The sequence below is a fragment of the Microtus oregoni genome, unplaced genomic scaffold (assembly GCF_018167655.1).
Source record: "Microtus oregoni isolate MIOR12 unplaced genomic scaffold, Mior012 000004F_ref0000308, whole genome shotgun sequence".
Taxonomy (NCBI): Eukaryota; Metazoa; Chordata; class Mammalia; order Rodentia; family Cricetidae; genus Microtus; species Microtus oregoni.
The window spans coordinates 44,982,636-45,005,626 of record NW_024543063.1 but is presented as its reverse complement, the minus strand read 5'-3'; the positions used below and the strand labels follow the sequence as shown (position 1 = coordinate 45,005,626).

Here is a 22,991-nt window from a genome sequence, read left to right as displayed (position 1 = left end):
CCTCGCCATCCAATCAGAGCGCTCTTTTGAAAAGCGCTCCGTTACGCCTTGTCCTCAACAGATATTATTGGTCCACTCTCAAGCCAATCATTCGGAGCGCGAATGAGTTTACTAGCCGGGTTCTGGGAAGGCTGCTGGGCTCGGCTGATGCAATGATCAAGAAAGCTGGGACATGGGGTGTCACATGACAGGGTTGCCTATTGGCTCTAAGAGGCCGACATTTTGGGCTCCATTTGTAAAGACCTAATAGTCTACAAGAGGGATGAAAACATGAATTTGGTGGCGATTACATATTATGGTACAGCACTCCTGTTTTAACTGCAAAGTGGTGTACATACCTCCAAGGTTCTTTGTATGGCCTTTTGAAACAGGGACAAGGCTGGGTCAGGGGGTTTTCCTGCCTCCCTGCCTGTCGAATGCTAGGATTACATCTGTGCACCAAACACATGTTCTGTCACCATAAATAGCCCTGTGTTTCTTGTTTAACGGTACTTTGGACTGCAGTAACTGCTTCAACCACGCGAAAGTGCTTTAGCGCTTACCAATACCTCTCTGTTTGAGACCGGGTCTGAATATATTGTCCAAATTGGGCTGGAATTTTTCTGTCTAGTCCCAGCCTCCAGAGTAGGTGGGATTACAGTCCTGTATCACCAGGGTTAGCTTTATGTTTGCCCTTCTTGTCCCAGTTTGAATTTGAAGAGGAAGAAATGACCTAACATAAGTCAACAGACATCTGGCCCTACGTTTGCTTTAGAAAAACAGCCACCATTCATAGGTAAAGCCTTTAATGGTGCCTCACACCTATTATTCCAGCACTTGAGAGGCAGAGGCAGGGGGAATGGGAGTTCAAGGCCACTTTTGGGCTATATTAGACTCAAAATATATTAGGTTTCAAAATACCATACAAACAAAAATTTATAGGGAAGCATTACGCTAAACATTCCACACAGCTTACTTGTTAAACACTATTCATAGGTCGGCTAGTGTCTCCTTTTTACAGATGAGGAAACCCCAAATTACTCATTCCAACGTGGAAACTGTTTCATTAACATGTGTAGCTTTACAGAATAAACTCATAAATCAAGGCAATTTTAAAACACATTGGTGGATATGTCAGAAAATATCTATAGGCCCAAGACGTTATCTGATGGCATCCTTAGCTTTTGGTGGTCTGCAAATAGATTCCAAATGGTTTCTCTCTATTAGTACAAGACATTAGGTCTAACAGAGAGATGGGTAAAGGACCAATGTTTCCAGAGGGCAAGAACCAGCCCAAGATAAAGCAATAGCTTCATTCCAGTCTTCACACAGTACTGAAATTATATCTAATCAGTCAACCACAGCCTCTTTTTTTTTTTTTTTTTTTTTTTTTTTGAGACAGGGTTTCTCTGTAGCTTTTTTGAAGCCTGTCCTGGAACTAGCTCTTGTAGACCAGGCTGGCTCGAACTCACTGAGATCTGCCTGCCTCTGCCTCCCAAGTGCTGGGATTAAAAGTGTGCACCACCACTGCCCGGCTACACATAGCTTCTTTACAGGAGTTTTTCTTCAGAGCTACACAACAAAACCATGTCTTTTTCGTTTTGTTTTGTTTTCAAGGCAGGTCTCCCAATGTAGCCCCTGGCTGTCCTAGAACTCACTCTATAGACCAGGCTGGCCTCAAACTCACAGAGCTCTGCCTGTCTCTGCCTCCCAAACGCTGGGGTTAAAGGCGTGCGCCACTATGCCCGGCTGGAATCAGTATTTCTTTAAAAATACACACTGCACTGCTGTCTAGGGATTTCTAGTCACTGGCCAACTCAGCAACAAATGACAAACTTGAGACTTCAAATGGTTTTTCTGGCGGAGGCAAGCGTTCCCAGGTGCGCACGCGCTAGCAAGAGCGGTTCGCGGTCCTTCTTTTGATTGGCTAGGAGAAGCGGAATTCAAAGCCTCAACCAATGGATCTTAGGCTTGGCTCGCACTGAGCGTGGCGGTTGAGAAAGCCTAACCGCCATGTTGAGCCGTGGTGGCCGGAGATGCTGGCGGGGTCGAGGCCGAGCCCGAGCCCAAGCTCGGAATCCCCTTTCCCTGCCCTTAAGTGGCGTGAGTATCTATGCAGGTAGCTCTCCTTCTGCACCTTTAGGTGCTTTCCTCACTGTGAGAAGGAAGGGAGCGGGAAAGAGCAAAAGCCAGGGAGTGCCCATCTGCTAGGCACCAGGCGCAACAAGGCCCTGTGATCTTGCAGAACCCGGATGGCTGCTTACCATAAATTAGGACCTAAATACAGGAGGCTGAGTTAAAGTGCCTAAGGGGCCTTTCCCCACGCACCCCTTTGGACCCCAGGAACTTTCTTCTCAGTTCTTCACATTGCTCATCTTTATTACGGGTAGACTCAGAGAGTCTAGGTTTTTTTTTTTTTTATGGTTTATTTAACTTTATTTTATGTGCGTTGGTGTGAAGGTGTCAGATCCCCTGGAACTGGATCTTCAGACAGTTGTGAGCTGCCATGTGGGTGCTGGGAATTGAACCCGGGTCCTCAGGAAGAGCAGTCAGTGCTCTTAACCGCTGAGCCATTTCTCCAGCCCCCGAGAGTCTAGGTTTTTATTTATTTTTTTTTCAAAACAGGATTTCTCAATGTAGCTTTGAAGCCTGTCTTGGAACTCGCTCTGTAGACCAGGCTGGCCTCGAACTCCCAGAGATCTGCCTGCCTCTGCCTCCTGAGTGCTGGGATTAAAGGCGTGCGCCACCACAGCCCAACTCACATTTTATTTCTTAAGCCGTGAGGTAGGACTTTCTTAAGCCTAGTTGTTGTGTGTGTGTGACTTGTTTTTAAATTATTGTTTGGCAGTTTGATAAAGGGTCATAGCGCATCTGGTCACATTGATCTCCTCACTTTTTCCATGCCCCAGAAACCGAGGTATTTGTTAAATATTATTCCCTCTGTCTGAAGCAAAATTTGTTTTTTGTTTGCTTTTCGTTGTTTATAAATAGTGTCTCACTAGTTATAACCATGGGTGACCACATAATCAATATGAATATGCCTACCTGTGTGCTGGGATTAAAGACTTGCATCACCACGTTAAAGTGGTTTTTGTTTTTTTTGTTTTTGTTTTTACTTTTTTATTTTGGTTTTTCGAGACAGGGTTTCTTTGTGGCTTTGGAGCCTGTCCTGGCACTAGCTCATGTAGACCAGGCTAGCCTCGAACTCACAGAGATCCTCCTGCCTCTGCCTCCCAAGTGCTGGGATTAAAGGGTGCGGCACCACCACCCAGCTAGTTTTTGTTTTTAAATTAAAAAACAATGGACATGTTGATCTCCAACTCCTTATTTATTCTCCTGCCTCAGCATCTTGAGTACTGGGATTGTAGGTTGCACTACCATGCTTGGGTTGTATAATTTTTGTTTTTGTTTTGTTTTTGAGATTCTGTTTCAAAAGAAAAAAGAATCTGAGCACATGGTAAACAATCTCAGAGGATAAAATGAATTCAAAATGATGTTTGAGGTGGTGGTGTGGCTCATGCCTGTAATCCCAGCGCTTGGAGACTGAGGCAAGATCACTGGGAGTTAGCGAAGCCCCTCCTAAGTGGCCCCATTAGTTGTGTTCCCATGACTTTCGTACTGTCTGCCCACCTATGTGAGTTTGTTTCATCCCGGTGAGCAAGTAGGACTTATTCTATTATATTGCATCTTGTATACTTTAATGTTTAACTTTATTATATTGTTTGGAATTTTTTAACCTCTGTAGCCTTGAAAAATACAAACAACCCACTGTTTTTCTAGCTGATTTTTCCCAGGGTTTCTTCTGACTTGAAATAGGTCATGGCTTCATGGCTGTGTGCTTGGTTGTCCCCCTGCCTGCTCAATCCTTAACCTACTCACCATTGCCTGAGATTCATTTATTGTCATGGAAAATGTTTTCATGAAGTTCCAGGAGAATGATGATTCCTTCTAGGGAAATAACAAGGGCTAAGGCTTATTTGATCCCTGTTAGGGGAAAGCAAGTATTTCAGTCCTTAATTTACTATTCTAAAAACTAGAGCTACCTCTTCCTTTTAAAAATTATCCCAAACTAAGGCTGGCTAACCTCTGAGCCATCTCAGAGGTTAAGCGCACTTGCTGCTCTTGCAGAGGACCTGGGTTCAATTCCCAATATCCACATGGTACACAACCATCCATAACGCCAATTCTAGGGTATCCAATACCCTCTTCTGACTTCCCTGAGCACCAGGCACACATATGGTGCACATAGACGTGCAAGCTAATCAAATATATAAATCTTTTCAAAAATTATCTGAAACTAAATAAATAAAATGCCAACCATACACCTTTGCGTAGGAGAGGAGAGCTGACCATCTGAAGAAGGCATAGGTGATTCCAAAAGTCCTATATTTCCTTAGTAAGCAGCTCTTGCCATTTTCCCCAGGAAGTGAATTGGTTTGGTTGGACAAACTGACTTCCTCTTTCTGGTCTCTGATACCTTGGCACTTTCCTTTGGTGTTTTCAAAGCTCAATTTGGTGCAGATCTTTGAGCACTTAATCCTTTGTATCACGGAACTGAGTGCCAGTTCTTAGATACCGGATTGATCAGAACAGATGCTATCTTGATCTTAGCTAAAAGTCCGATAAGTTTGTTCACTGAGGCATTTTAAATAACTTGAAAAGTTAACTATTTGCTTGCCTATGTAGTCTGACTGTAATAGTTATATGAGCTCCTCTATGCCACCATGCTGGATGTTTCATTTTCCTCCCTCAGTACGAGAGCATTTAATCCTGGCTAGCTCCGTTGGGTCGTAGGGCAATCTTCAGCGAAAGATGAGGGGTGGGGACCCGAAGACTGCGTTAGCGGTACCGGGTCCCAGGAACTTAAGGGCGCAGAGCTGACGCCAGTCTGACGACACTTCGGCGCGACGCTTCCGGTTGTCTGCGCCGCAGTGAATGATTTGCCCCGGGGCGGAGCTGGACCTCGCCGCGACCCACCTGAGCCCGTGGTTGCACGGCCCGGGCGGGCGAGCCTGCCAGCACTGCCCCGGCACGGAGGACCATGGCCACGGATTCCTGGGCCCTAGCGGTGGATGAGCAGGAAGCCGCGGCTGAGTCGGTGAGTTGTCACCCGCCGCTGGTGGACTAGGGGTCCGGTGTCGGTCAGGATCACGGTCCCGTGGAAGGACACTGTTTAAGTTGCTCGGTACAGGGCGGAGGACCCTGGCGGGATGGGACTTGGCCCCAAAGCTGGCATTGATTACCCAGCCCCTCCCACGTTGTGTAAACAATTTGGGTGATCGGTTCCCCACAGTATCAGCCTGCCTTCCTGGAATCAGAGTTGATAATCGATTGCACTCTCAAATTTGGATGGTGATTTTCATATACCTTCAGATAGGAGTTTCTAGGGCTCAGGGACCATGTTTTGCTAATATTTGTATGACTCCTCCCACTGGTTATTGGTGGTGGAGGGTTGAATGGTCTACCTGTTAATAAATCATCTCTTGATTGGCTCTCTTTTTCTGAGCCTGGTGCATTGTAGCAAGATATGAGTTTAAATATTACTACTTAGAATTAATTTCTAAACATTCTGAATTCTAGTGGAGGTTTGAACGTAACTCTCAGTACATATGTCTCTGAATTCTAAAGAGTAAGAGTTTCAGCCTGGCATGATGTGGCGCCTCTCATCCTATCTCTTGGATGCTTGGGCAGGAGGAGTGCCTCAAGTTCAAGACCACCCTGAAAGAAAAAAAGATTTATTTTCGTTCAAAACTATATATATATATATATATATATATATATATATCCACATAGTTTAAAGAGAAATAGTGTTTTGGGCTTTGTGCATTGAGGAGAGTATTTTTCTTTTTTGAGATAGCAGGACTTCAATGTATGTATGTATATGTGTATATATACCCTGATCCTCTGCCTCTTATCCCCTGAGTGTTGGGATTATAGGCCTGCACCACTGTCACATTTGAGACATTTTTTTCTTTTTGAGACAGAGTTTTCCTGTAGCCTTTGTCTGTCCTGGAACTCCTCTATAGACCAGGCTGGCCTTGAATTTACAGAGATCCACCTGCCTCTGCCTCCCGAGTGCTGGGATTAAAGGCATGCGCCACCACTGCCCAGCTAATAACTCTGCTTCTTTTGTAACCTTTAGTCTGATTCAGGCTGGACTTGGCCACTCCTGTTCTTAGAGTACAGCTCATTTTGGGAGGGGATGGGAAACAGCAGATTTGCTTTTAATCTTATTCAGAGGGATTCCTTCTTCATTTCTCATTTGTTAAATATACTCTCATCTTTCTCCTTTCCTTTCTTCCTCTTAGACATACATAGCCTCATGTAGCCTAAGCTGTGGCCTGGGACGGTCTTTTTGGTTTTTCGAGATAGGGTTTCTCTATAGCTTTGGGGCCTGTGTTAGAACTAGCTCTCGTAGATCAGGCTGGCCTAGAACTCACAGATCTGCCTGCCTCTGCCCAGGATGGTCTTGAATTCCTAATCCTCCTGCTTTCACATGTTGAGTCCTGAGATCACAGTTATGGGCAGCCATGCCTAGTATCTAACTCCTTTCCTCATTTTGGTTGAGGTAGGGTTTCTCTATGTAGCCTTGGCTATGCTAGAATTTCCAGAGATTTGTCTGCCTCTACTTCCTAAAGGTCTTTGAGGACTAGAATTAGACTATGCTCCTGGCAGGGTGCTGGGGAGTGCTTTGCAATGGCCTCAGTGTATGGAGCACAGTGTGCTGGCGGCTTCGCACTGACACGCTTACTGTAGGTTAATATGTTCGTGATCCTTCAGAATGAATGAAGGATTGTTATGTTTTCGTGATTTCCTTTTTCCCCTCCCCTAATCCCCTTTGTCTCTCTCCTCTCTCCCATATGTTCCCCCTACTGTTCTGTAACACTAAGGCAATCATAAAGAACCTGGTTTAAGAAATAACCTTTTTTGTTTGTTTGTTTGTTTGTTTGGTTTTTCGAGACAGGGTTTCTCTGTGGCTTTGGAGCTTGTCCTGGAACTAGCTCTGTAGACCAGGCTGGCCTAGAACTCACAGAGATCCGCCTGCCTCTGCCTCCCGAGTGCTGGGATTAAAAGCGTGCACCACCACCGCCCGGCTGAAATAACCATTTCTTTGTAATGATTTTTTATTTTTATTTTTTACCCTTTACTAGATGACAGCTGAGTCTCTAATATTTCATGATTAGTATAACTGCTTTGTGCTAGATACAAATAAAAATGTCCCCAGTCATTAAGAGTATTTATTTTATGTATATTATTAGTGTTCCCAGTCATTAAGAGTATTTATTTTATGTCTATGAATGTCTGTCTACATGTTCCCAGTCATTAAGAGTATTTATTCAATGTATATGAGTGTCTGTCTACCTGCACTCAGTCATTAGAGTATTTATTTTATGTCTATGAGTGTTTGTCTACCTGCACTCAGTCCTGTATGCCACAAGAAGGAATTGGGTCCCACGATAGATGGCTGTGAACCACCATGTGGTCGCTGGGAATTGAACTTGGGACCTCTGGAAGAGCAGCTAGATGGCCCTGATCCATCTCCCCCGATCCCCATTAAGATATTTACATTCTTATGGGCGAACCTAAGTCATACCAGGCTATTTCTAAATTTCTGCCATTTGACAAAGTCCTGATAATTGTTGCCATGGGACATTTCTCTGATCTAGGCCCACTTGAACCTGTTGTGGATAATTTGGTTGTGCTGGTGTCACAGTGCTCTAAGATGTGCTAGTTAAAGTGTCAGAGCCCAACACAAAGCAGCCTGAAGGTGAGGCTGCGTGTTAGCTGTCGTGGTCTGGTGTAGACCTGCCACATGACTGACTGTATCACAGCTGCTCTGCCTGGTGATCCTGCCTGCCTGGTGTTGGCTGTCTAAAGTGGAAATTTTTTCAGTCTGTGAATTTTTTTTCTTTCAGAACACAGAGAAAATGACAGCTCTAACGATGTTTTCCCGAGAAAGTATTTGCAAGTCAAAGCGTTAAGCAAACTTACAAATTATAATTCTGCCTAGAAATTGTAATTAGGATATGTGAGTTATATACCGTATATTTTTTTTTCTTTCCTACTGCTGTATTTATGGGAGATTGTGTTATTCTCTTTCGACCATTTAGAAGTGAAAGGAGCCCAGCAGAACAGCCTAATGAATCGTTTCTACTGAATACACCTAGTGAGTCGGTCTTGAGAATCGTCTCTCCACTTTCATTAGGGGTTTCTGTTGACTCAGTCTTTTACGTGATTTTTCCTGACACTTTCTCTTTCCCCCATATTCTCCATTTAGTTGAGCAACTTGCATCTTAAGGAAGAGAAAATCAAACCAGATGCCAATGGTGAGTAATCAAATCTAGTCTGAAAACAAGTGTGATTTCTCTTTGATATTTCTATTTTAATATAGCAGCTACTTGGAAAATTCCTGCATTTATACTAGACAAAGGGCTAGTGGATACTGATACTTGTTTGACTTGGGTGTCCATAAACGACTTTAATTCAAGAATGTCTAATAAGAGGATGAGAATATTTATCTAGCATGTAAATTACAGTTTATTACTTACAATATGGCTGTGTTGACAGAGATGATTTTTTAACTGTTGTTCAGTTTGTAGGGAGATGCACATAAAGTTTGAGCAACTTGTCAGTTTATCGTCCTGAATTTACATCTGTTAAAAAATGTAAGGTGGAGGAGTCGGGCTTTAGCTTAATATAAAGCGCTTGCCTGCATACACAAACAAGGCCCTAGGTTCCCAAGAACTACAATACAAACAAACAAGAAGCAAGATCAGAGCAATGTTAACATTTACCTCACTCTGAAGACACCTACAATCTTCTGTATATTTTTACATAATTACAATGTTGTTTGATTATATCTTTCTATTAGTCAATATTCTTCTTACATGGAATTTTTATGGCGTCGTGTTCCCACTGAGAATATGATTTGCAGGTATTTTGTGGAGCACAAAGATGCTTTCTAATCAGTGTTGCTGTAGTCACCATTCTATACTGTCTCAGAAACGCCATTGCTGTGGCAGAATTAGGCAAGTTTTAAAATAGTACAAGGGGGCCTAGACATAATCACATTCAAGCAGTGTTTCTAAACATTGTTTTTAATTTATTTATTTTTATTTTATGTGCATTGGTGTTTTGCGATAGATGTTGGGTCTCCTGTAAATGGAATTAAAGACTGCCCTGTGGGTGCTGGGAATTGAACTCAGGTCCTCTGGAAGAAAAATTAGTGCTTATAACGACTGAGCCATCTCTCTAGCCCCTCTAAACTTTATTTAGAATAAATGTTTTAGTAGTGACTTGGTTTCCTCCTTTTTTTGTTTGTTGCCCCTAGAATTAGAATTGCCTTAGTTGCTAGGTATGGGATGAGATTTGAATAACATCTACTTTTTATCTAATCAAGGTGCTGTTAAAACCAACGCTCATACAGAGAAAACAGATGAAGAGGAGAAAGGTAATACAGCCTTCAAGCTCTGTAAATGAGGTTCCATGTTCTAGAAAAAACGTTATGACAAGGTTTTATTTATTCATTCATTTACTAAGGTGTTTTTCAGACAAGATCTCAATTTGTCGCCCTTGCTGGCCTGGAAATATCTATGCAGTTGAATTAGCTCTTAACTTGTGCTAAATTTCTTTCTTTAGCCCTGAGTGCTGGAATTGCCGGCATGTGCCACCACAGCCGGCTTGAGACTTTGGTGGGTGGGGTGGCGGGGGTGCGCATTTGCACATGGAGGTCAGAGATTAGCGTCAGGTATCTGCTTCAGTCCCTGTCCACCTCTTGTGCTTTTCTCTCTATGTAGCCCTGTCTTGGGACTCACATGTGCTTGGAACTTAGATCTGCCTACCTCTGCCTCTGTCTCCTTAGTGCTGGGATTAAAGGCCAATGCCATCATTCTTTCCACCTTATTTTTTGAGATAATTTCTCATTAAACTTGGAGCTCACTAACTCAGCCAAACTGCCTGCCAGCTAGTCCTAGGATCCTCTTGTTTTCTTGCCAGCGTGAGGTTTCACTGTTCGACTCAACATTGAATAGGTGTCACTGTGCAGGGGTAAAGTTTAATTTAATCAGAATCAAAAAGAATTGATCGTTTATGCTTCAGAAAAATTTCCCATTTTTATTATATTTTAAAATCAGAACTGATGTACTTGAATTTGGAAGCCTAGATTATTACTTAAAATACCTATAACTTAAATTCATGGACTTTTAAGCACTCCTGTACTCTTTCTTCACAGAGGACAGAGCTGCTCAGTCTTTGCTCAACAAGCTGATCAGAAGCAATCTTGTGGATAACACCAACCAAGTAGAAGTCCTGCAGAGGGACCCAAGCTCGCCTCTCTACTCAGTGAAGTCTTTCGAAGAGCTTCGTCTGTGAGTACCATTTCTTTCTGCAGTCAGATACAGATGACGGCCTGCCTATACTTATTTTTATACAGCATTATCTTTACCTACAGGAGGTAAATAATATGCATTTAGTCTCTTCAGGTTGTTCTATAAAATACTGAGGAAATCTGTAAGAGCTTTAGCTGCATTCTCATGTTGTGTTTAGTTATTCTCAGCTGATGTTATGCGTACCAGTGAGAAAGAGAAGAGCTGTCTCCTACGTACTTTGCTGTGTTCCTCAATCTAAGTGACTTTCATCTCTAATGGTTCTTCTAGGAAACCACAGCTTCTCCAGGGAGTCTATGCTATGGGTTTCAACCGCCCATCCAAAATACAAGAGAATGCATTGCCTTTGATGCTTGCTGAACCGTATGTAACTTCATATGATTGCCCTATCTGTTGCTTCTTTTCTTTTCTTTTCTTTTCTTTTCTTTTTTTTTTTTTTAAATTAAGCCTGTTGGCTCATGCCTAATAATCCCAGATATTTAGGAAGCTGAGAGAGAACGATAAAAAGTTGAAGGTCTGTTCAAGCTGCAAGGTGAATTCAAGAGCAGATTCAGCAATTAAAAACAAAAATGTCTACCAGCTATTTGTCTGGCTTTTAAAAAAGGATTTTATTACATTGTGTGTGTGTGTGTGTGTGTGTGTGTGTGTGTGCGCGTGCGCACGTGTGCCTGCATACACGAGCATGGGCATGCATGCACACCCTGGTATGTCTACGGAGATGAGAGGATAAATTGAGGGAGTCGGATCTAAACTTCCACCATGTGGTTCCCAGAAAATCAAACACAGGCCGTCAGGCTGGGCAGCAGGCACTATTGCCTCCTGACCATTTTGTTATTTTTACTCTGAAAACTTAAGACTTTCAGTGAACTTGAAAAGATTTTATAGGGAATGTCCATGTAGCTACTACCTAGATTCTATCACTAGCATTTTATTAGTCTTTCGTGTATCTGTCTACTAATAGATCTTTTTGATGTTTTTTTGCTTCCTTTTGATGGAATGTGAGCTTGATTTTGGTGACAGTGTTATTTTGAGACAAAAATCTCAGTATAGCTCTTATATTTTCTTATATTGCTGAAGATGATCGTCCCTTCCTCCCTCCCTCCCTTCCTTCCTTTAAAATAGGGTTTCTCTGTGTAGCTCTGGCTGTTGTGAAAGTTGCTTTGTAGACCAGGCTGGCCTCAGACTCACTAAGATCCACCTGCCTCTGCCTCCTGAGTCCTGGGTTTAAAAGTGCATCCACTACCACCCTGCTGACTATTTCTTTTGTAATGCTTTAATGCACCTGTTTGAGCGTATACTATGTGTGCAGGTGCCCTTAGATACCAGAAAAGGGAGTTAGCATCCCCTAGAATACTGGGACATTGTGCTGGGAACCAAATTGACATCTCTCGGAAGAGCAGCAAGTACTTGTAAATATTGAGCCTTCTCTTCAAACCTAAAGAGAATTTTGAGAAATTCAAAAGGTTTTGATTTTCTGATCCTCTTGCCTTCACCTCCGAAGTTTAGGATTCCAGGCATGCACCACCATGCCAAGTTTATACTACGATGGGGTTAATCTTAAGGCTCGCTTCATGCTAGAGAAACATGCTAATTAGAGACTGCTAATTGAGACACAGTCCCAACTCCCTAAATTTCTTATTTCTACTTGTGATGAGAAGACACATCCCTAGTCTTGACTCTTATTTTTTCAAATTTTGGCTACTCCTTTTTTAAAATTTGTATTTATTAATTGACAGTTGAATTTTGTTATGATATTTTCTTCGTTTTTTTCTTTCTTTTTCTTTTCTTTTTTTTTTTTTTTCGAGGTATGGATTCTCTGTGTAGCCCTGGCTGTCCTGGAACTTACTTTGTAGACCAGGCTGGCCTCGAATTCACAAAGATCTGCCTGCCTCTGCCTCCCGAGTGCTGGGAATAAAGACGTACACCAACACCACCTGGCTAAAAGGTCATTTTTAAGTTTTATAAAAGTTTCTTTTATGTGTGTTCTGCCTGCATGAATGTATGTGTGCTACTTACCTGGTGCTAAACAATGTTAGAAGAAGGTATCAGATCCCCTGGAACTGAATTATAGACAGTTGTGAACCACCATGTGGGTGTTGGGAATTCAATTCAGGTCCTTGGCAAGAGCAACAAATGTTCTTAACCACTAAGCCAACTCTCTAGCCCTTTGCAATCTTACTTGACGGTGGAGCTTCTAAACTTTTTTTCTCTTGTGCAGCCCACAGAACTTAATTGCCCAGTCTCAGTCTGGTACTGGTAAAACAGCTGCCTTTGTGTTGGCCATGCTCAGCCAAGTAGAGCCAACAAACAGATATCCACAGGTAAGGACTATGGGACTTTGGGCTTCCTATTAGCATATAACCTAAAGGGGGTAACAGTATTCCTGGGCTAAAAGCCAGGTATTCAAAGTTATTTACACTTGTAATTTCAGTACATGACAGGCAGAGGCAGGAGGGTTGCTATGAGTTTGAGGGTAGCATGTGCTATGTAGTATGTTCCAGGCTGGCTTGGGCTACAAAGTAAAACCCTGTCTTCTTTTTTTTCCCTTTGTTTCTTTCTTTTTCCCTTTACCCCCCAAGACAGGTTTCTCTGTGTAACAGCCCCAGCTATCCTGGAACTCACTTTATAGACCAGGGTGGCCTCAAACTCAGAGATCCACCTGCCTCTGCCTCCTGAGTGTTGGGGTTAAAGGCATCTGCCACCACTGACTGGCTTTTTCTTCTCTTTCTAAATGGTCAGCTTTGAAATATATACATACAACTAACTGGACTGAGCAGGTTATATTTATCTATTTAGGAATACACACACACACTTAACAACGGGTAAAGACAGAGTCAATGAATTTGAAGGAAAGTAGAGGTGGTGGGGTACAAGGGAACATTTGGAGGAAGGAAACGAAGGGAAATGGTGTAATTATAATGTCAAAAATAGAAAAAATAACCTTTATCGAAAGAACTTTCTGATAAAAATCATTATGCAGTGAGATTAGCCAAACCCAAATTCTACATTTCAGTGGATTTCTATACAGTTAGAAAAATCAATCTAGGGGCAGTGGTGGCACATGCCTTTAATCCCAACACTTGGGAGGCAAGAGGAAGGTGGTTGGATCTCTGAGCTCCAGGCCAACCTGGTTTACAGAGAATTTCAGGATCGTCAGAGCTGCACAGGGAAACCCTGTCTTGGAAAAGGAAAAAAAGGAAAAATTCTCAAGCTATGGTGCTTACATTGGATTTTTCTTTTTTTAATTTTTTTTTTTTTTTTTTTTTTTTTTTTTGGATTTTTCGAGACAGGGTTTCTCCGTAGCTTTTGGTTCCTGTCCTGGATCTAGCTCTTATAGACCAGGCTGGCCTCGAACTCACAGAGATCCGCCTGCCTCCGCCTCCCGAGTGCTGGGATTAATTCTTTTTTTAATTTTATGTTGCCTATATATAGGTATGTTTGTGGGCCAGGTCTGTGCTTGGTGTCTGCAGAGGCCAGAAGAATGCATCATATCCCTTGGAACTGAGTTATAGATGGTTGTGAACCTCATTCTGGGGGCTTGGAATAAAATCCAGGTCCTTAATGCTTTCACTATCATAGTGTTTTGTTTTTTGAGACAGGGTCTCTCTATTATGAAGCCCTAGCTGTCCTGAAATCTGTTGCTTAAATTCTGTCCTTCTATTGTCCACTGTTTACCTTTCTAGTTCTCCTTTCCACATGCTATATTGTATCACAGGCACATTTTTTACAGACACACATTATTCTACATATATTCTACATGTTACACTGTATCCACATGTACATTTGTTTACAGATACACATTATAGACTAGGATCCCATGGGAAAATAGAGGAAGTTCGTTTGTTTCCTTTCAGGTGTATGACCTTCCTTAATACAATCTAAGTCCATCCATTTTCTTACAGTTTTTGAGGAGTATTCCTTTTTATATAGCTATGAAATTTTCATTATATACTCATCTTAAACAAACCAAAAAGCTTTTATCAGGTTTTTTTTTTTGTTTGTTTTTTTATAAAGGGTCTCCCTCCACCTCCTTTTCTTCCTCCTCTGTAATTCAGGCTGTACTGAAACTATGTAATTCAGGGTGGCCATGAGCATCCAGAAATCCTCCTGAGCCTTTCCTGTGTTGGAATTATAAGCATGAGATGCCACATCTGTCCTGATTCATTTTTATATAAACCAGAACTCAAATTGAACACAGATAGAATGTGCAAGTCCTAGACTACTAATAAGCTTGATGCTTTTACATGCAGGAAAAGCCTCATTCCAATTCTCATAGGTCAGAGAGTTCTAACAACTGCCAGGCATGGTAGTGTATCCCTGTAGTCCTAGAATTTGAGAAGCTGAGACATGTTGAGCTTGAATTTTTTAAGGATATCCTGGGCTATACGGTCATCTCATCTCCAGGTCAGCATGGTCTATGTAACAATACCTTGCCCCCAAATAGGAGAGAGGAAGAAAAAGAAGAAAAAGTTCTGAGAATTTTCTAAATGACAAGCTAATCTGTAGTTGAAATTTCACTTCTGTTCAACAACTTAATGAGATTTAAAATCCCCTGGGGTGTTCACAAGCCTCTGAGTGAGTCAGTAAGGGTGTTTCCAAGTAAGTTTAACTGAAGGAAGGAAACTTACCTTGAATGTGCATGGCATCATCCCAGACTAAATTAGAAGGGGTATTAGAAGAAGCTACATTCACCTCTCTGCTTCTTGACTGCAGCTGCAGTGACCACATCCTTCATGCTTTACAGTTGTAGCCTCCTCAGCACTCTGCACACAAGCCTTTCCTTCTCAAAGGTACAGGTGTTGTCATAGAAACCCAACAAAATGTAACTAGCAAGTTTTTGTTTTGTGCTCCAGTGGCCAGATGCTGCTCTTTTTTTTTCTTTTCTTCCTTTCTTCAGTTCGTTCTTTCTCTCTCTCTCTCTCTCTCTCTCTCTTTCTTTCTTGAGATTGGTTTTCATTATGAAACCCATGAAGCCTTGGATATTCTGGATCTTGCTCTGTAGAACAGTTTAGCACTGAATTTAAGAGATCTACCTGCCTCTGCCTCCTAAATGCTGGAATCAAAGGTGTTTGCTACCATGCCTGACTGGCCATCCCTATTTTCAAGTGTCTTTACCTAGCCATAATCTGACCACTAATAATTCTAGTGTATACCCAGCAGTTTAAAAGTATAATGATGTAATTGGAGTGATGACGCAGCAGTTAAGAGCACTACTGCTCAGGGGCTGGAGAGATGGCTCAGAGGTTAAGAGCATTGCCTGCTCTTCCAAAGGTCCTGAGTTCAATTCCCAGCAACCACATTGTGGCTCACAACCATCTGTAATGAGGTCTGATGCCCTCTTCTGGCCTTCAGGAATACACACAGACAGAATATTGTATACATAATAAATAAATATTTTTTTTAAAAAAGCACGACTGCTCTTCCACTGGACCTGGGTTCAACTTCCAGCACCCACATGATAGTCACTACTTGTACTCCAGCCCCAGGGAACCTGACACCCTCTTCTGGCCTCTTGAAGCACTATACATACTTGGTTCAGACTTTCATGAAGGCAAAATACCCACATAAATACAAATTGAAAGGTTTTTTTTGTTTTTTGTTTTGTTTGTTTTGTTTTTTTTATGGTAAAGCAGTGGTGGGTCACACCTTTAATCCCAGCACTCCGGAGGCAGAGACGGGATCTCTGTGAGTTCGAGACCAGCCTGGTTTACAGAGTGAGTTCCAGGATAACCAGGAATGTTAAACAGAGAAACAATAAAGACAAATATTTTATACTGTATATATTCATTACTGTGACCCCAAATGGATGGGTAGGTCCTATGTGGACTCCCTCAGCCAAACAGACTTTTGTAAACATTTTGCACGTTTTTCTTTCCAGTGTCTCTGCCTCTCTCCAACCTATGAGCTTGCTCTTCAAACAGGAAAGGTGATTGAACAGATGGGCAGGTTTTACCCTGAACTGAAGCTAGCTTATGCTGTTCGAGGCAATAAATGTGAGTATATGTGGGCTAGGTCATAGATAAATATAAGAGCTTCTTTTAATTTTGAACATGCCCAGGAGTTAAAACAGTTCAATGAACACATCTATGCTCCCTACCCAGATTTAGAAACTTAACATTTGACGCTTTTTCTTTATTGATATGTTTGTACATTTTTGTTAAAATGTTGAAAGTAAATTGTCTTGTTGTAATTCATTTTTCCTAAATTCTTTTAGTATGGACCTCATGTGGACATTATATAATTATATGCCGTTGTTACAACCTAGAAATTTAACAGTTCCCTAGAAAATTAACTTCTGCTTTACCCTTGCCCCATTGGTACTCAAAATTTTTTTTTTTTTTCGAGACAGGGTTTCTCTGTGGCTTTGGAGCCTGTCCTGGAACTAGCTCTATAGACCAGGCTGGTCTCGAACTCACAGAGATCCGCCTGCCTCTGCCTCCCAAGTGCTGGGATTAAAGGCGTGCGCCACTATCGCCCGGCTGCAAAATTTTCTTTAGTTGGAAATCTAGGTTGGTCTTGCCCTACAATCTTACTTGAGCCTCCTGTGTACTGGGATTATAGACATCCACTACCATGCTTGGCTCCTTTTTTTTTTTTTAATATTTATTTATTTATTATGCATACAATATTCTGTCTGTGTGCAGGCCAGAAGAGGGCACCAGACCTCATTACAGATGGTTGTCAGCCACCATGTGGTTGCTGGGAATTGAACTCAGGACCTTTGGAAGAGCAGGCAATGCTCTTAACCGCTGAGCCATCCCTCCAGCCCTCCTTTTTTATTTTATCACTTTTACCATGTTTTCTTATACCCTTAACATATGATTTCACTAATTCTAAATTTGGTTAGCTGTATACCCATTAGTTATTATAGTGACATCAAGCTTTTTTCTTAAAATATGAACAGAAAGTCATTAGTATTAAATACAAAGTAGTTACAAAATATCTCATGATAGAGAGCTGGCTTTCCTTTGTAATACCTGAAGAAAACGTGTCTTTCCACAGTGGACAGAGGTCAGAAGGTCAGTGAGCAGATTGTCATTGGCACCCCCGGGACTGTCCTGGATTGGTGCTCCAAGCTGAAGTTCATTGACCCCAAGAAGATCAAGGTGTTTGTTCTGGACGAGGCTGATGTGATGATAGCTACTCAAGGCCACCAAGACCAGAGCATCCGCATCCAGAGGTAGGAACTTCAAAGCCTCCTCTTGCATCTTTGGGTTCTCTGCTCTGCTCTGGGCAGCAGTATTTGTGGGATGGGCCATTTCCACAGCAGCTCTCAGCATGCTCCCAGCCTGGGGTGAGAAGGGAGACCTGGGACCCTCACTCAGCCCAGTACCACGCTCGGTCTGCTCCTCCCTCCTCAGGATGCTCTGTATCCCACTCAGCCTGTGGGGCTGCAGCCCATGCAGGCTGCGGAGGCTGGGCTTGTGTTCCTTCTGGCAAAAAGCTTGAAGCTGTGCAAAGTGCCTGGGCCTCCACTTGCAGGATGCTGCCCAGAAACTGCCAGATGCTGCTCTTCTCTGCCACCTTTGAAGACTCAGTGTGGAAGTTTGCCCAGAAGGTGGTCCCAGACCCCAACATCATCAAACTTAAGCGTGAAGAGGAGACTTTGGACACCATCAAACAGTATTATGTCGTTTGCAATAACAGAGAGGAGAAGTTCCAGGCCCTGTGCAACCTGTACGGGGCCATCACCATCGCCCAAGCCATGATCTTCTGCCATGTGAGTAGCTGCGGCTGCCCTGCAGGGGATATTCACTACCCTTCCCTGCTGTTGAAGGTCAGTGAATAGACTAGGCACCTAGGGGAGTGTCAGCAATGACAGGAAATGACAGTCCTCACCCACCTGCGTAGGCAATAGTCTCCTTGGATTTTTGAGTTTATAGTTGATTATACTTGATTATGCTTGATCATACTTAGAGAATCCTTTTAAAAGAAATCTCCCAAATCCCAAATAATGAGCTAGCAGTGTAGCTCAGTTGTAACATATTTGACCAGATGCATAGTTCTAGATTCGATACTCAGCACCACGAAAACAAACAAAAACTGAAGGTGGGTGGTGGCAGCAAGCCTTTAACCCCAGCACTCAGGAGGCAGGTGGATCTCTGAGTTTGAGGTCAGCCTGGTCTACAGAGCTAGTTCCAGGATAACTAGGACCATGCACACAGAGAAATTCTGTCTTGAAAAGAAAAAAAAAAAAAAGGAAGTCCATTGATTTTTGTTTTGTTTTGTTTGAGCCAAAATGTTACTACCCTCGTTGGACTTGAACTCCTTCCTCAGCCTCTGCCTACTGCTGGGATGAAATGCATGCACCGCCATATCTGGTTTATACAAGTTTTAAAAGAGTATCTTATTTGTGTGTGTGTGGGTACTGTAGAAAGCAGAGAGGCATTCTATGCCTTGGAGCTGGCATCTTGGGCCATAGGTTCTGGTAACTGAGCACTGATCCTCTGCAAGAGCAGCGAGTACACTCCACCCCAACCATCTCTCCAGTCTTGGATTCCAGTGAAATTCAGTGGATGACTGATGACCAAGCTTAATTCCCAGAACCCACAAGTTACACGTGTATACCATGGCAAGAATGTGTGTACACACACATAATAAAATAAATAAATAAATAAATAAATTACTTAGGCTGCCAAGATGACTCAATGGCCACAGCTGCCAAGTATCACTACCTGAATTTGATTCCCAGGACCCACCTGATAGGAAATGAGAGCTGAATCCTGAATGTATTCTTTTGACTTCTTCATGTGCTTAGTAACATGTTCATGTTCCACCCCTACCCTTCAAACACTACACAAATTATTTTAAAAAATAAAAAAATATGGATGTAGACAGAAGTTTTTGTTCTACCCAGTCCTGCAGCCTTTTAGTCCCAAATAAACACACAGAGGCTTAGTTATTAACTGTTTGGTCTATTGCTCAGGCTTATTACTTATTAGCTCTTGCGACTTAAATTCACCCATAATTCTTGATTATCTTTAGCCATGTGGCTTGGTACCTTTTCTCAGTTTGGCATTTTCATCTTATTTCCTCTGTGTTTTGCTGGTGACTGACTCTCCACCTTTCCTCTTCCCAATTCTCCTAGTCTGGTTGCCCCGCCTATACTTCCTGCCTGACTACTGGCCAATCAATGTTTTGTTAAACCAATATGAGTGACAAATCTTAACAGTGTACAGAAGCATTATCCCACAGTATATGGCCAGTCCTGGTGTCATATTCCTTTAATCCCAGCAGGAGGCAGAGGCAGGCAAATGTCTCTACATTCAAGGCCAGAATTGTCTACATATTAAACTTCAGGCCAACCATGTCCTTGTCTAATTAGACAGAGACCTTGTCTAATGAATAGATAAATAAGCAAATACGTGGTGTGGGGGTGCATGTGTGAACAACACTGTGAGGTGGTCAGAGAAGATCTGGGTCTTCATCGTCTGCCTTGTTTGCTGCTGCAGTCCATACTCAAAGTTCACTAGCCTGTACATGTCTGCATCAGACTTCCATGGGCTCTGGAGTGAGCTCGTTGTCAGGATTGCACTAACATTCCCTTTTACGCTCTGAGCCATTTCCCAGACATGCTTACATCTTTTTAAACATTTTATAGACTGTTTAGAAATGGAGGTAGTTGGTCTTTGTTTTTTGTTTGTTTTGGTTTTTTGTTTTGTTTTGTTTTTTTGAGACAGGGTTTCTCTGTGTAGCCCTGATTCTTAAAACTCACTCTGTAGACCAAAATTCACAAAGATCCACCTGCCTCTGCCTTCCAAGTGCTGGGATCAAAGGTGTGCATCAACACACCTGACTAGACATAATTAGTCTTGCATGGAAAAGTAACAGCAAGTAGTTCATCCAGATGAATTATATGACCAAAATTCCTTCTTTTTTTTTTTTGGTTTTTCGAGACAGGGTTTCTCTGTGGCTTTGGAGCCTGTCCTGGAACTAGCTCTGTAGAACAGGCTGGTCTCGAACTCACAGAGATCCGCCTACCTCTGCCTCCCGAGTGCTGGGATTAAAGGCGTGCGCCACCACCGCCCGGCCTCCAAAATTCCTTCTGAGAAAACATTTTAAAGCCATTTCTTTCATTTTTTTTTTGTTATCCACTGTGTATTATCTAATATGTGGTGTGTGTGGTATGTTATATGCTCATGTGTTTTCAGGTGCCTTGGAGGCTAGAGACTTCAGATTCTTGGGGCTGCAGTTATTATAAGTGGTTGTGAGCCACATGATATGGGTGTAGGGAACTGAACTCAGGTTCTCTACAAGAACATTGTGTTCTCTTAATCACTGAAATATCTCTAGCCCTAGGAAAACATTTTTTAATGTTTTTATTTATTATTTGATTTTTTCATTCATACATACAATACAGTGTACTTTAATCAGATGCAGATCCTACTACTCCCCTCCAACTCCTCCTGATTCCCACCCCTGGTCTCCTTTACAACTTTATGTCCTCTTTCTTGTTTCTTTTACAACACACCAAGTCCAGTTCGTGCTGCCTCGATACTCAAGGTGTCAGGCCGTCCAGTGGAGTAGGGTCAGCTTACAGGATTCACCCCCTTCCGAAACCCTCATCCTCCCTCTCAGCAGCCACCAGTTATCGGTAGTTCTCAGCTAGGGATGGTGGCTCATGCACACCCATTCAAGCCTTCTGAACTGTTGGCTGTCCTGATGTGGTTTAGACCTTGTTCAGGCATTTACAGCTGCCCTGAGTTCATGAGTCCAGTGGTCCTGTCGTGTTTAGAATACAAGTTTACTCCAGTTCTGCCCGTCCTCTTGGTCTGGCCGTCTTTTCACCCCTCCATGTGAGATTTTTGTTTGTTTGTTTTTGTTTTTTGAGACAGGGTTTATCTTTGTAACAGCCCTAGCTGACCTGGAACTAGCTCTTATAGACTAGCCTCGCCTTGAACTCACAGAGATTTGCCTGCCTCTGCTTCCTGAGTGCTAGGATTAAAGACTGTGCCTGCCACACTATCTGGCCCGTGTGAGAAATTTTAAGCCTTGACGGCTCATTTAAGTCTTTAGAGTCTTCATATATCATAATGGCAAGAAACCACCTTTTTGTAGGTATCTTTGTTTCTGTTTTTGTTTTACAGGTCTGTTCATTAAAAAACAATTCTCTTTACTCCAGACCCGCAAAACAGCTAGCTGGCTGGCAGCGGAGCTCTCCAAGGAGGGCCACCAGGTGGCTCTGCTGAGTGGGGAGATGATGGTGGAGCAGAGGGCAGCTGTGATTGAGCGCTTCCGAGAAGGCAAAGAGAAGGTCCTGGTGACCACCAACGTGTGTGCCCGTGGTGAGCAAAGGCTGGCCCCATTCCCCAGGCTTGGGGTCCCAGGCCCTCCGAGCAAGGAAAGTGCCTGTATCCTTGGTCTCATGGAGGTGGGAGGGCTTTAGACCAATTCCCCTTGGGCAGTAGGAACCACTGGGAGGAAGCCAGCAGTCCCGACTTGGTGTGAAGAAACTCAGGCCTCCAGACACTTGCTTTTTGTTCTTCTGCCAAGGCTACCGTCCTGTAGGCGTCCTCTTTAGTGCCCACAGCCCAGACATAACCAGCCCGAGCCATGTCTCCAGTGGAAGTGGGTGTGTGCGGCTGACGGTGGCCCCTTTTTCCTCTGCCTCCCTCCAACCCCTTTGTGCAGGTATTGATGTTGAACAAGTGTCTGTCGTCATCAATTTTGACCTTCCTGTGGACAAGGACGGGAACCCGGACAACGAGACCTACCTGCACCGCATCGGGCGCACGGGCCGCTTTGGCAAGAGAGGTCTGGCTGTAAACATGGTTGACAGCAAGCACAGCATGAATATCCTCAACAGAATCCAGGAGCATTTTAGTGAGTCCCTGAGTTGGCTGTGCCTGGAACCTTTTCAGAGGGGAGTGTGGGAGAGGGGAGGTTTCCTTTGTCCGTGCATATGCTGCCTCCACCTGGGCCTTGTCAGGGAGAGCACCTGCACACTCAGGGCTCAGGGACTGGAGTATCAGTGCCCTGGCACCTGCCTAGGGGGACCTGACAACCTCCCCGGGAAGTCGGTATCAGTGACCAGGGCCCTGTTGCCAGCTACTCAGGCTCAGGAAGCCTGCCCTGTGCCTGGAGGAAGCATCACTGTCCCACAGCGAGGCGCCTCCCCAGACTGCCATGCTGCTCTGGGTGACGTCCGTTGCATTTCCATGATAGTTCACAGTGTTCTTCCGATCTTTTTTTCCCTCAGATAAGAAGATAGAAAGATTGGACACAGATGATTTGGATGAGATCGAGAAAATAGCCAACTGAGAAGCTTCACCAGCAACTGGCACCACCCTCAGCACTGTCCCTGCCTGGGAGCATGGAGCTTTCATGGCATAGGCCTTGACAGGCACCTCAAAGACCAAGGCCTGAGTAGAGACTACCTACCTCATTCAGAATTACGTTTGGACTTGACAGAAATTTGTGCAAATGATGGGGGATGGTAGAAAATTTGTTTACACAACTTTGGAAGATTAGGCATGAATACACAGAAATTTACCTTTTAGAAGTTCCGTCATTTTATTTTTTGTCCAGTGTTTTCTCATCATTACCTAATCTCGATAAAATCTCCAGAATTCCTTATGACAAACCTTAGCTGTTCTTTGACTTCAAGTGTGCAGGCCAGCCTTGTGG

The 22,991-nt window shown here is 43.2% G+C and overlaps 1 protein-coding gene across 1 annotated transcript; it reads left to right on the top strand.

Moving 5' to 3' along the window:
- Positions 1-4,911: 4,911 nt before the first annotated feature.
- On the top strand, positions 4,912-22,863 carry LOC121447044 (ATP-dependent RNA helicase DDX19B). The gene is made up of 12 exons (XM_041650053.1): positions 4,912-5,077; positions 8,258-8,306; positions 9,380-9,430; positions 10,211-10,346; positions 10,635-10,727; positions 12,583-12,685; positions 16,243-16,357; positions 17,367-17,544; positions 17,847-18,084; positions 21,487-21,649; positions 21,996-22,187; positions 22,564-22,863. Exons 1-12 carry the CDS (start codon positions 5,021-5,023, stop codon positions 22,623-22,625), a joined length of 1,437 nt encoding a protein of 478 aa, XP_041505987.1. The 5' UTR covers positions 4,912-5,020; the 3' UTR covers positions 22,626-22,863.
- Positions 22,864-22,991: the final 128 nt, after the last annotated feature.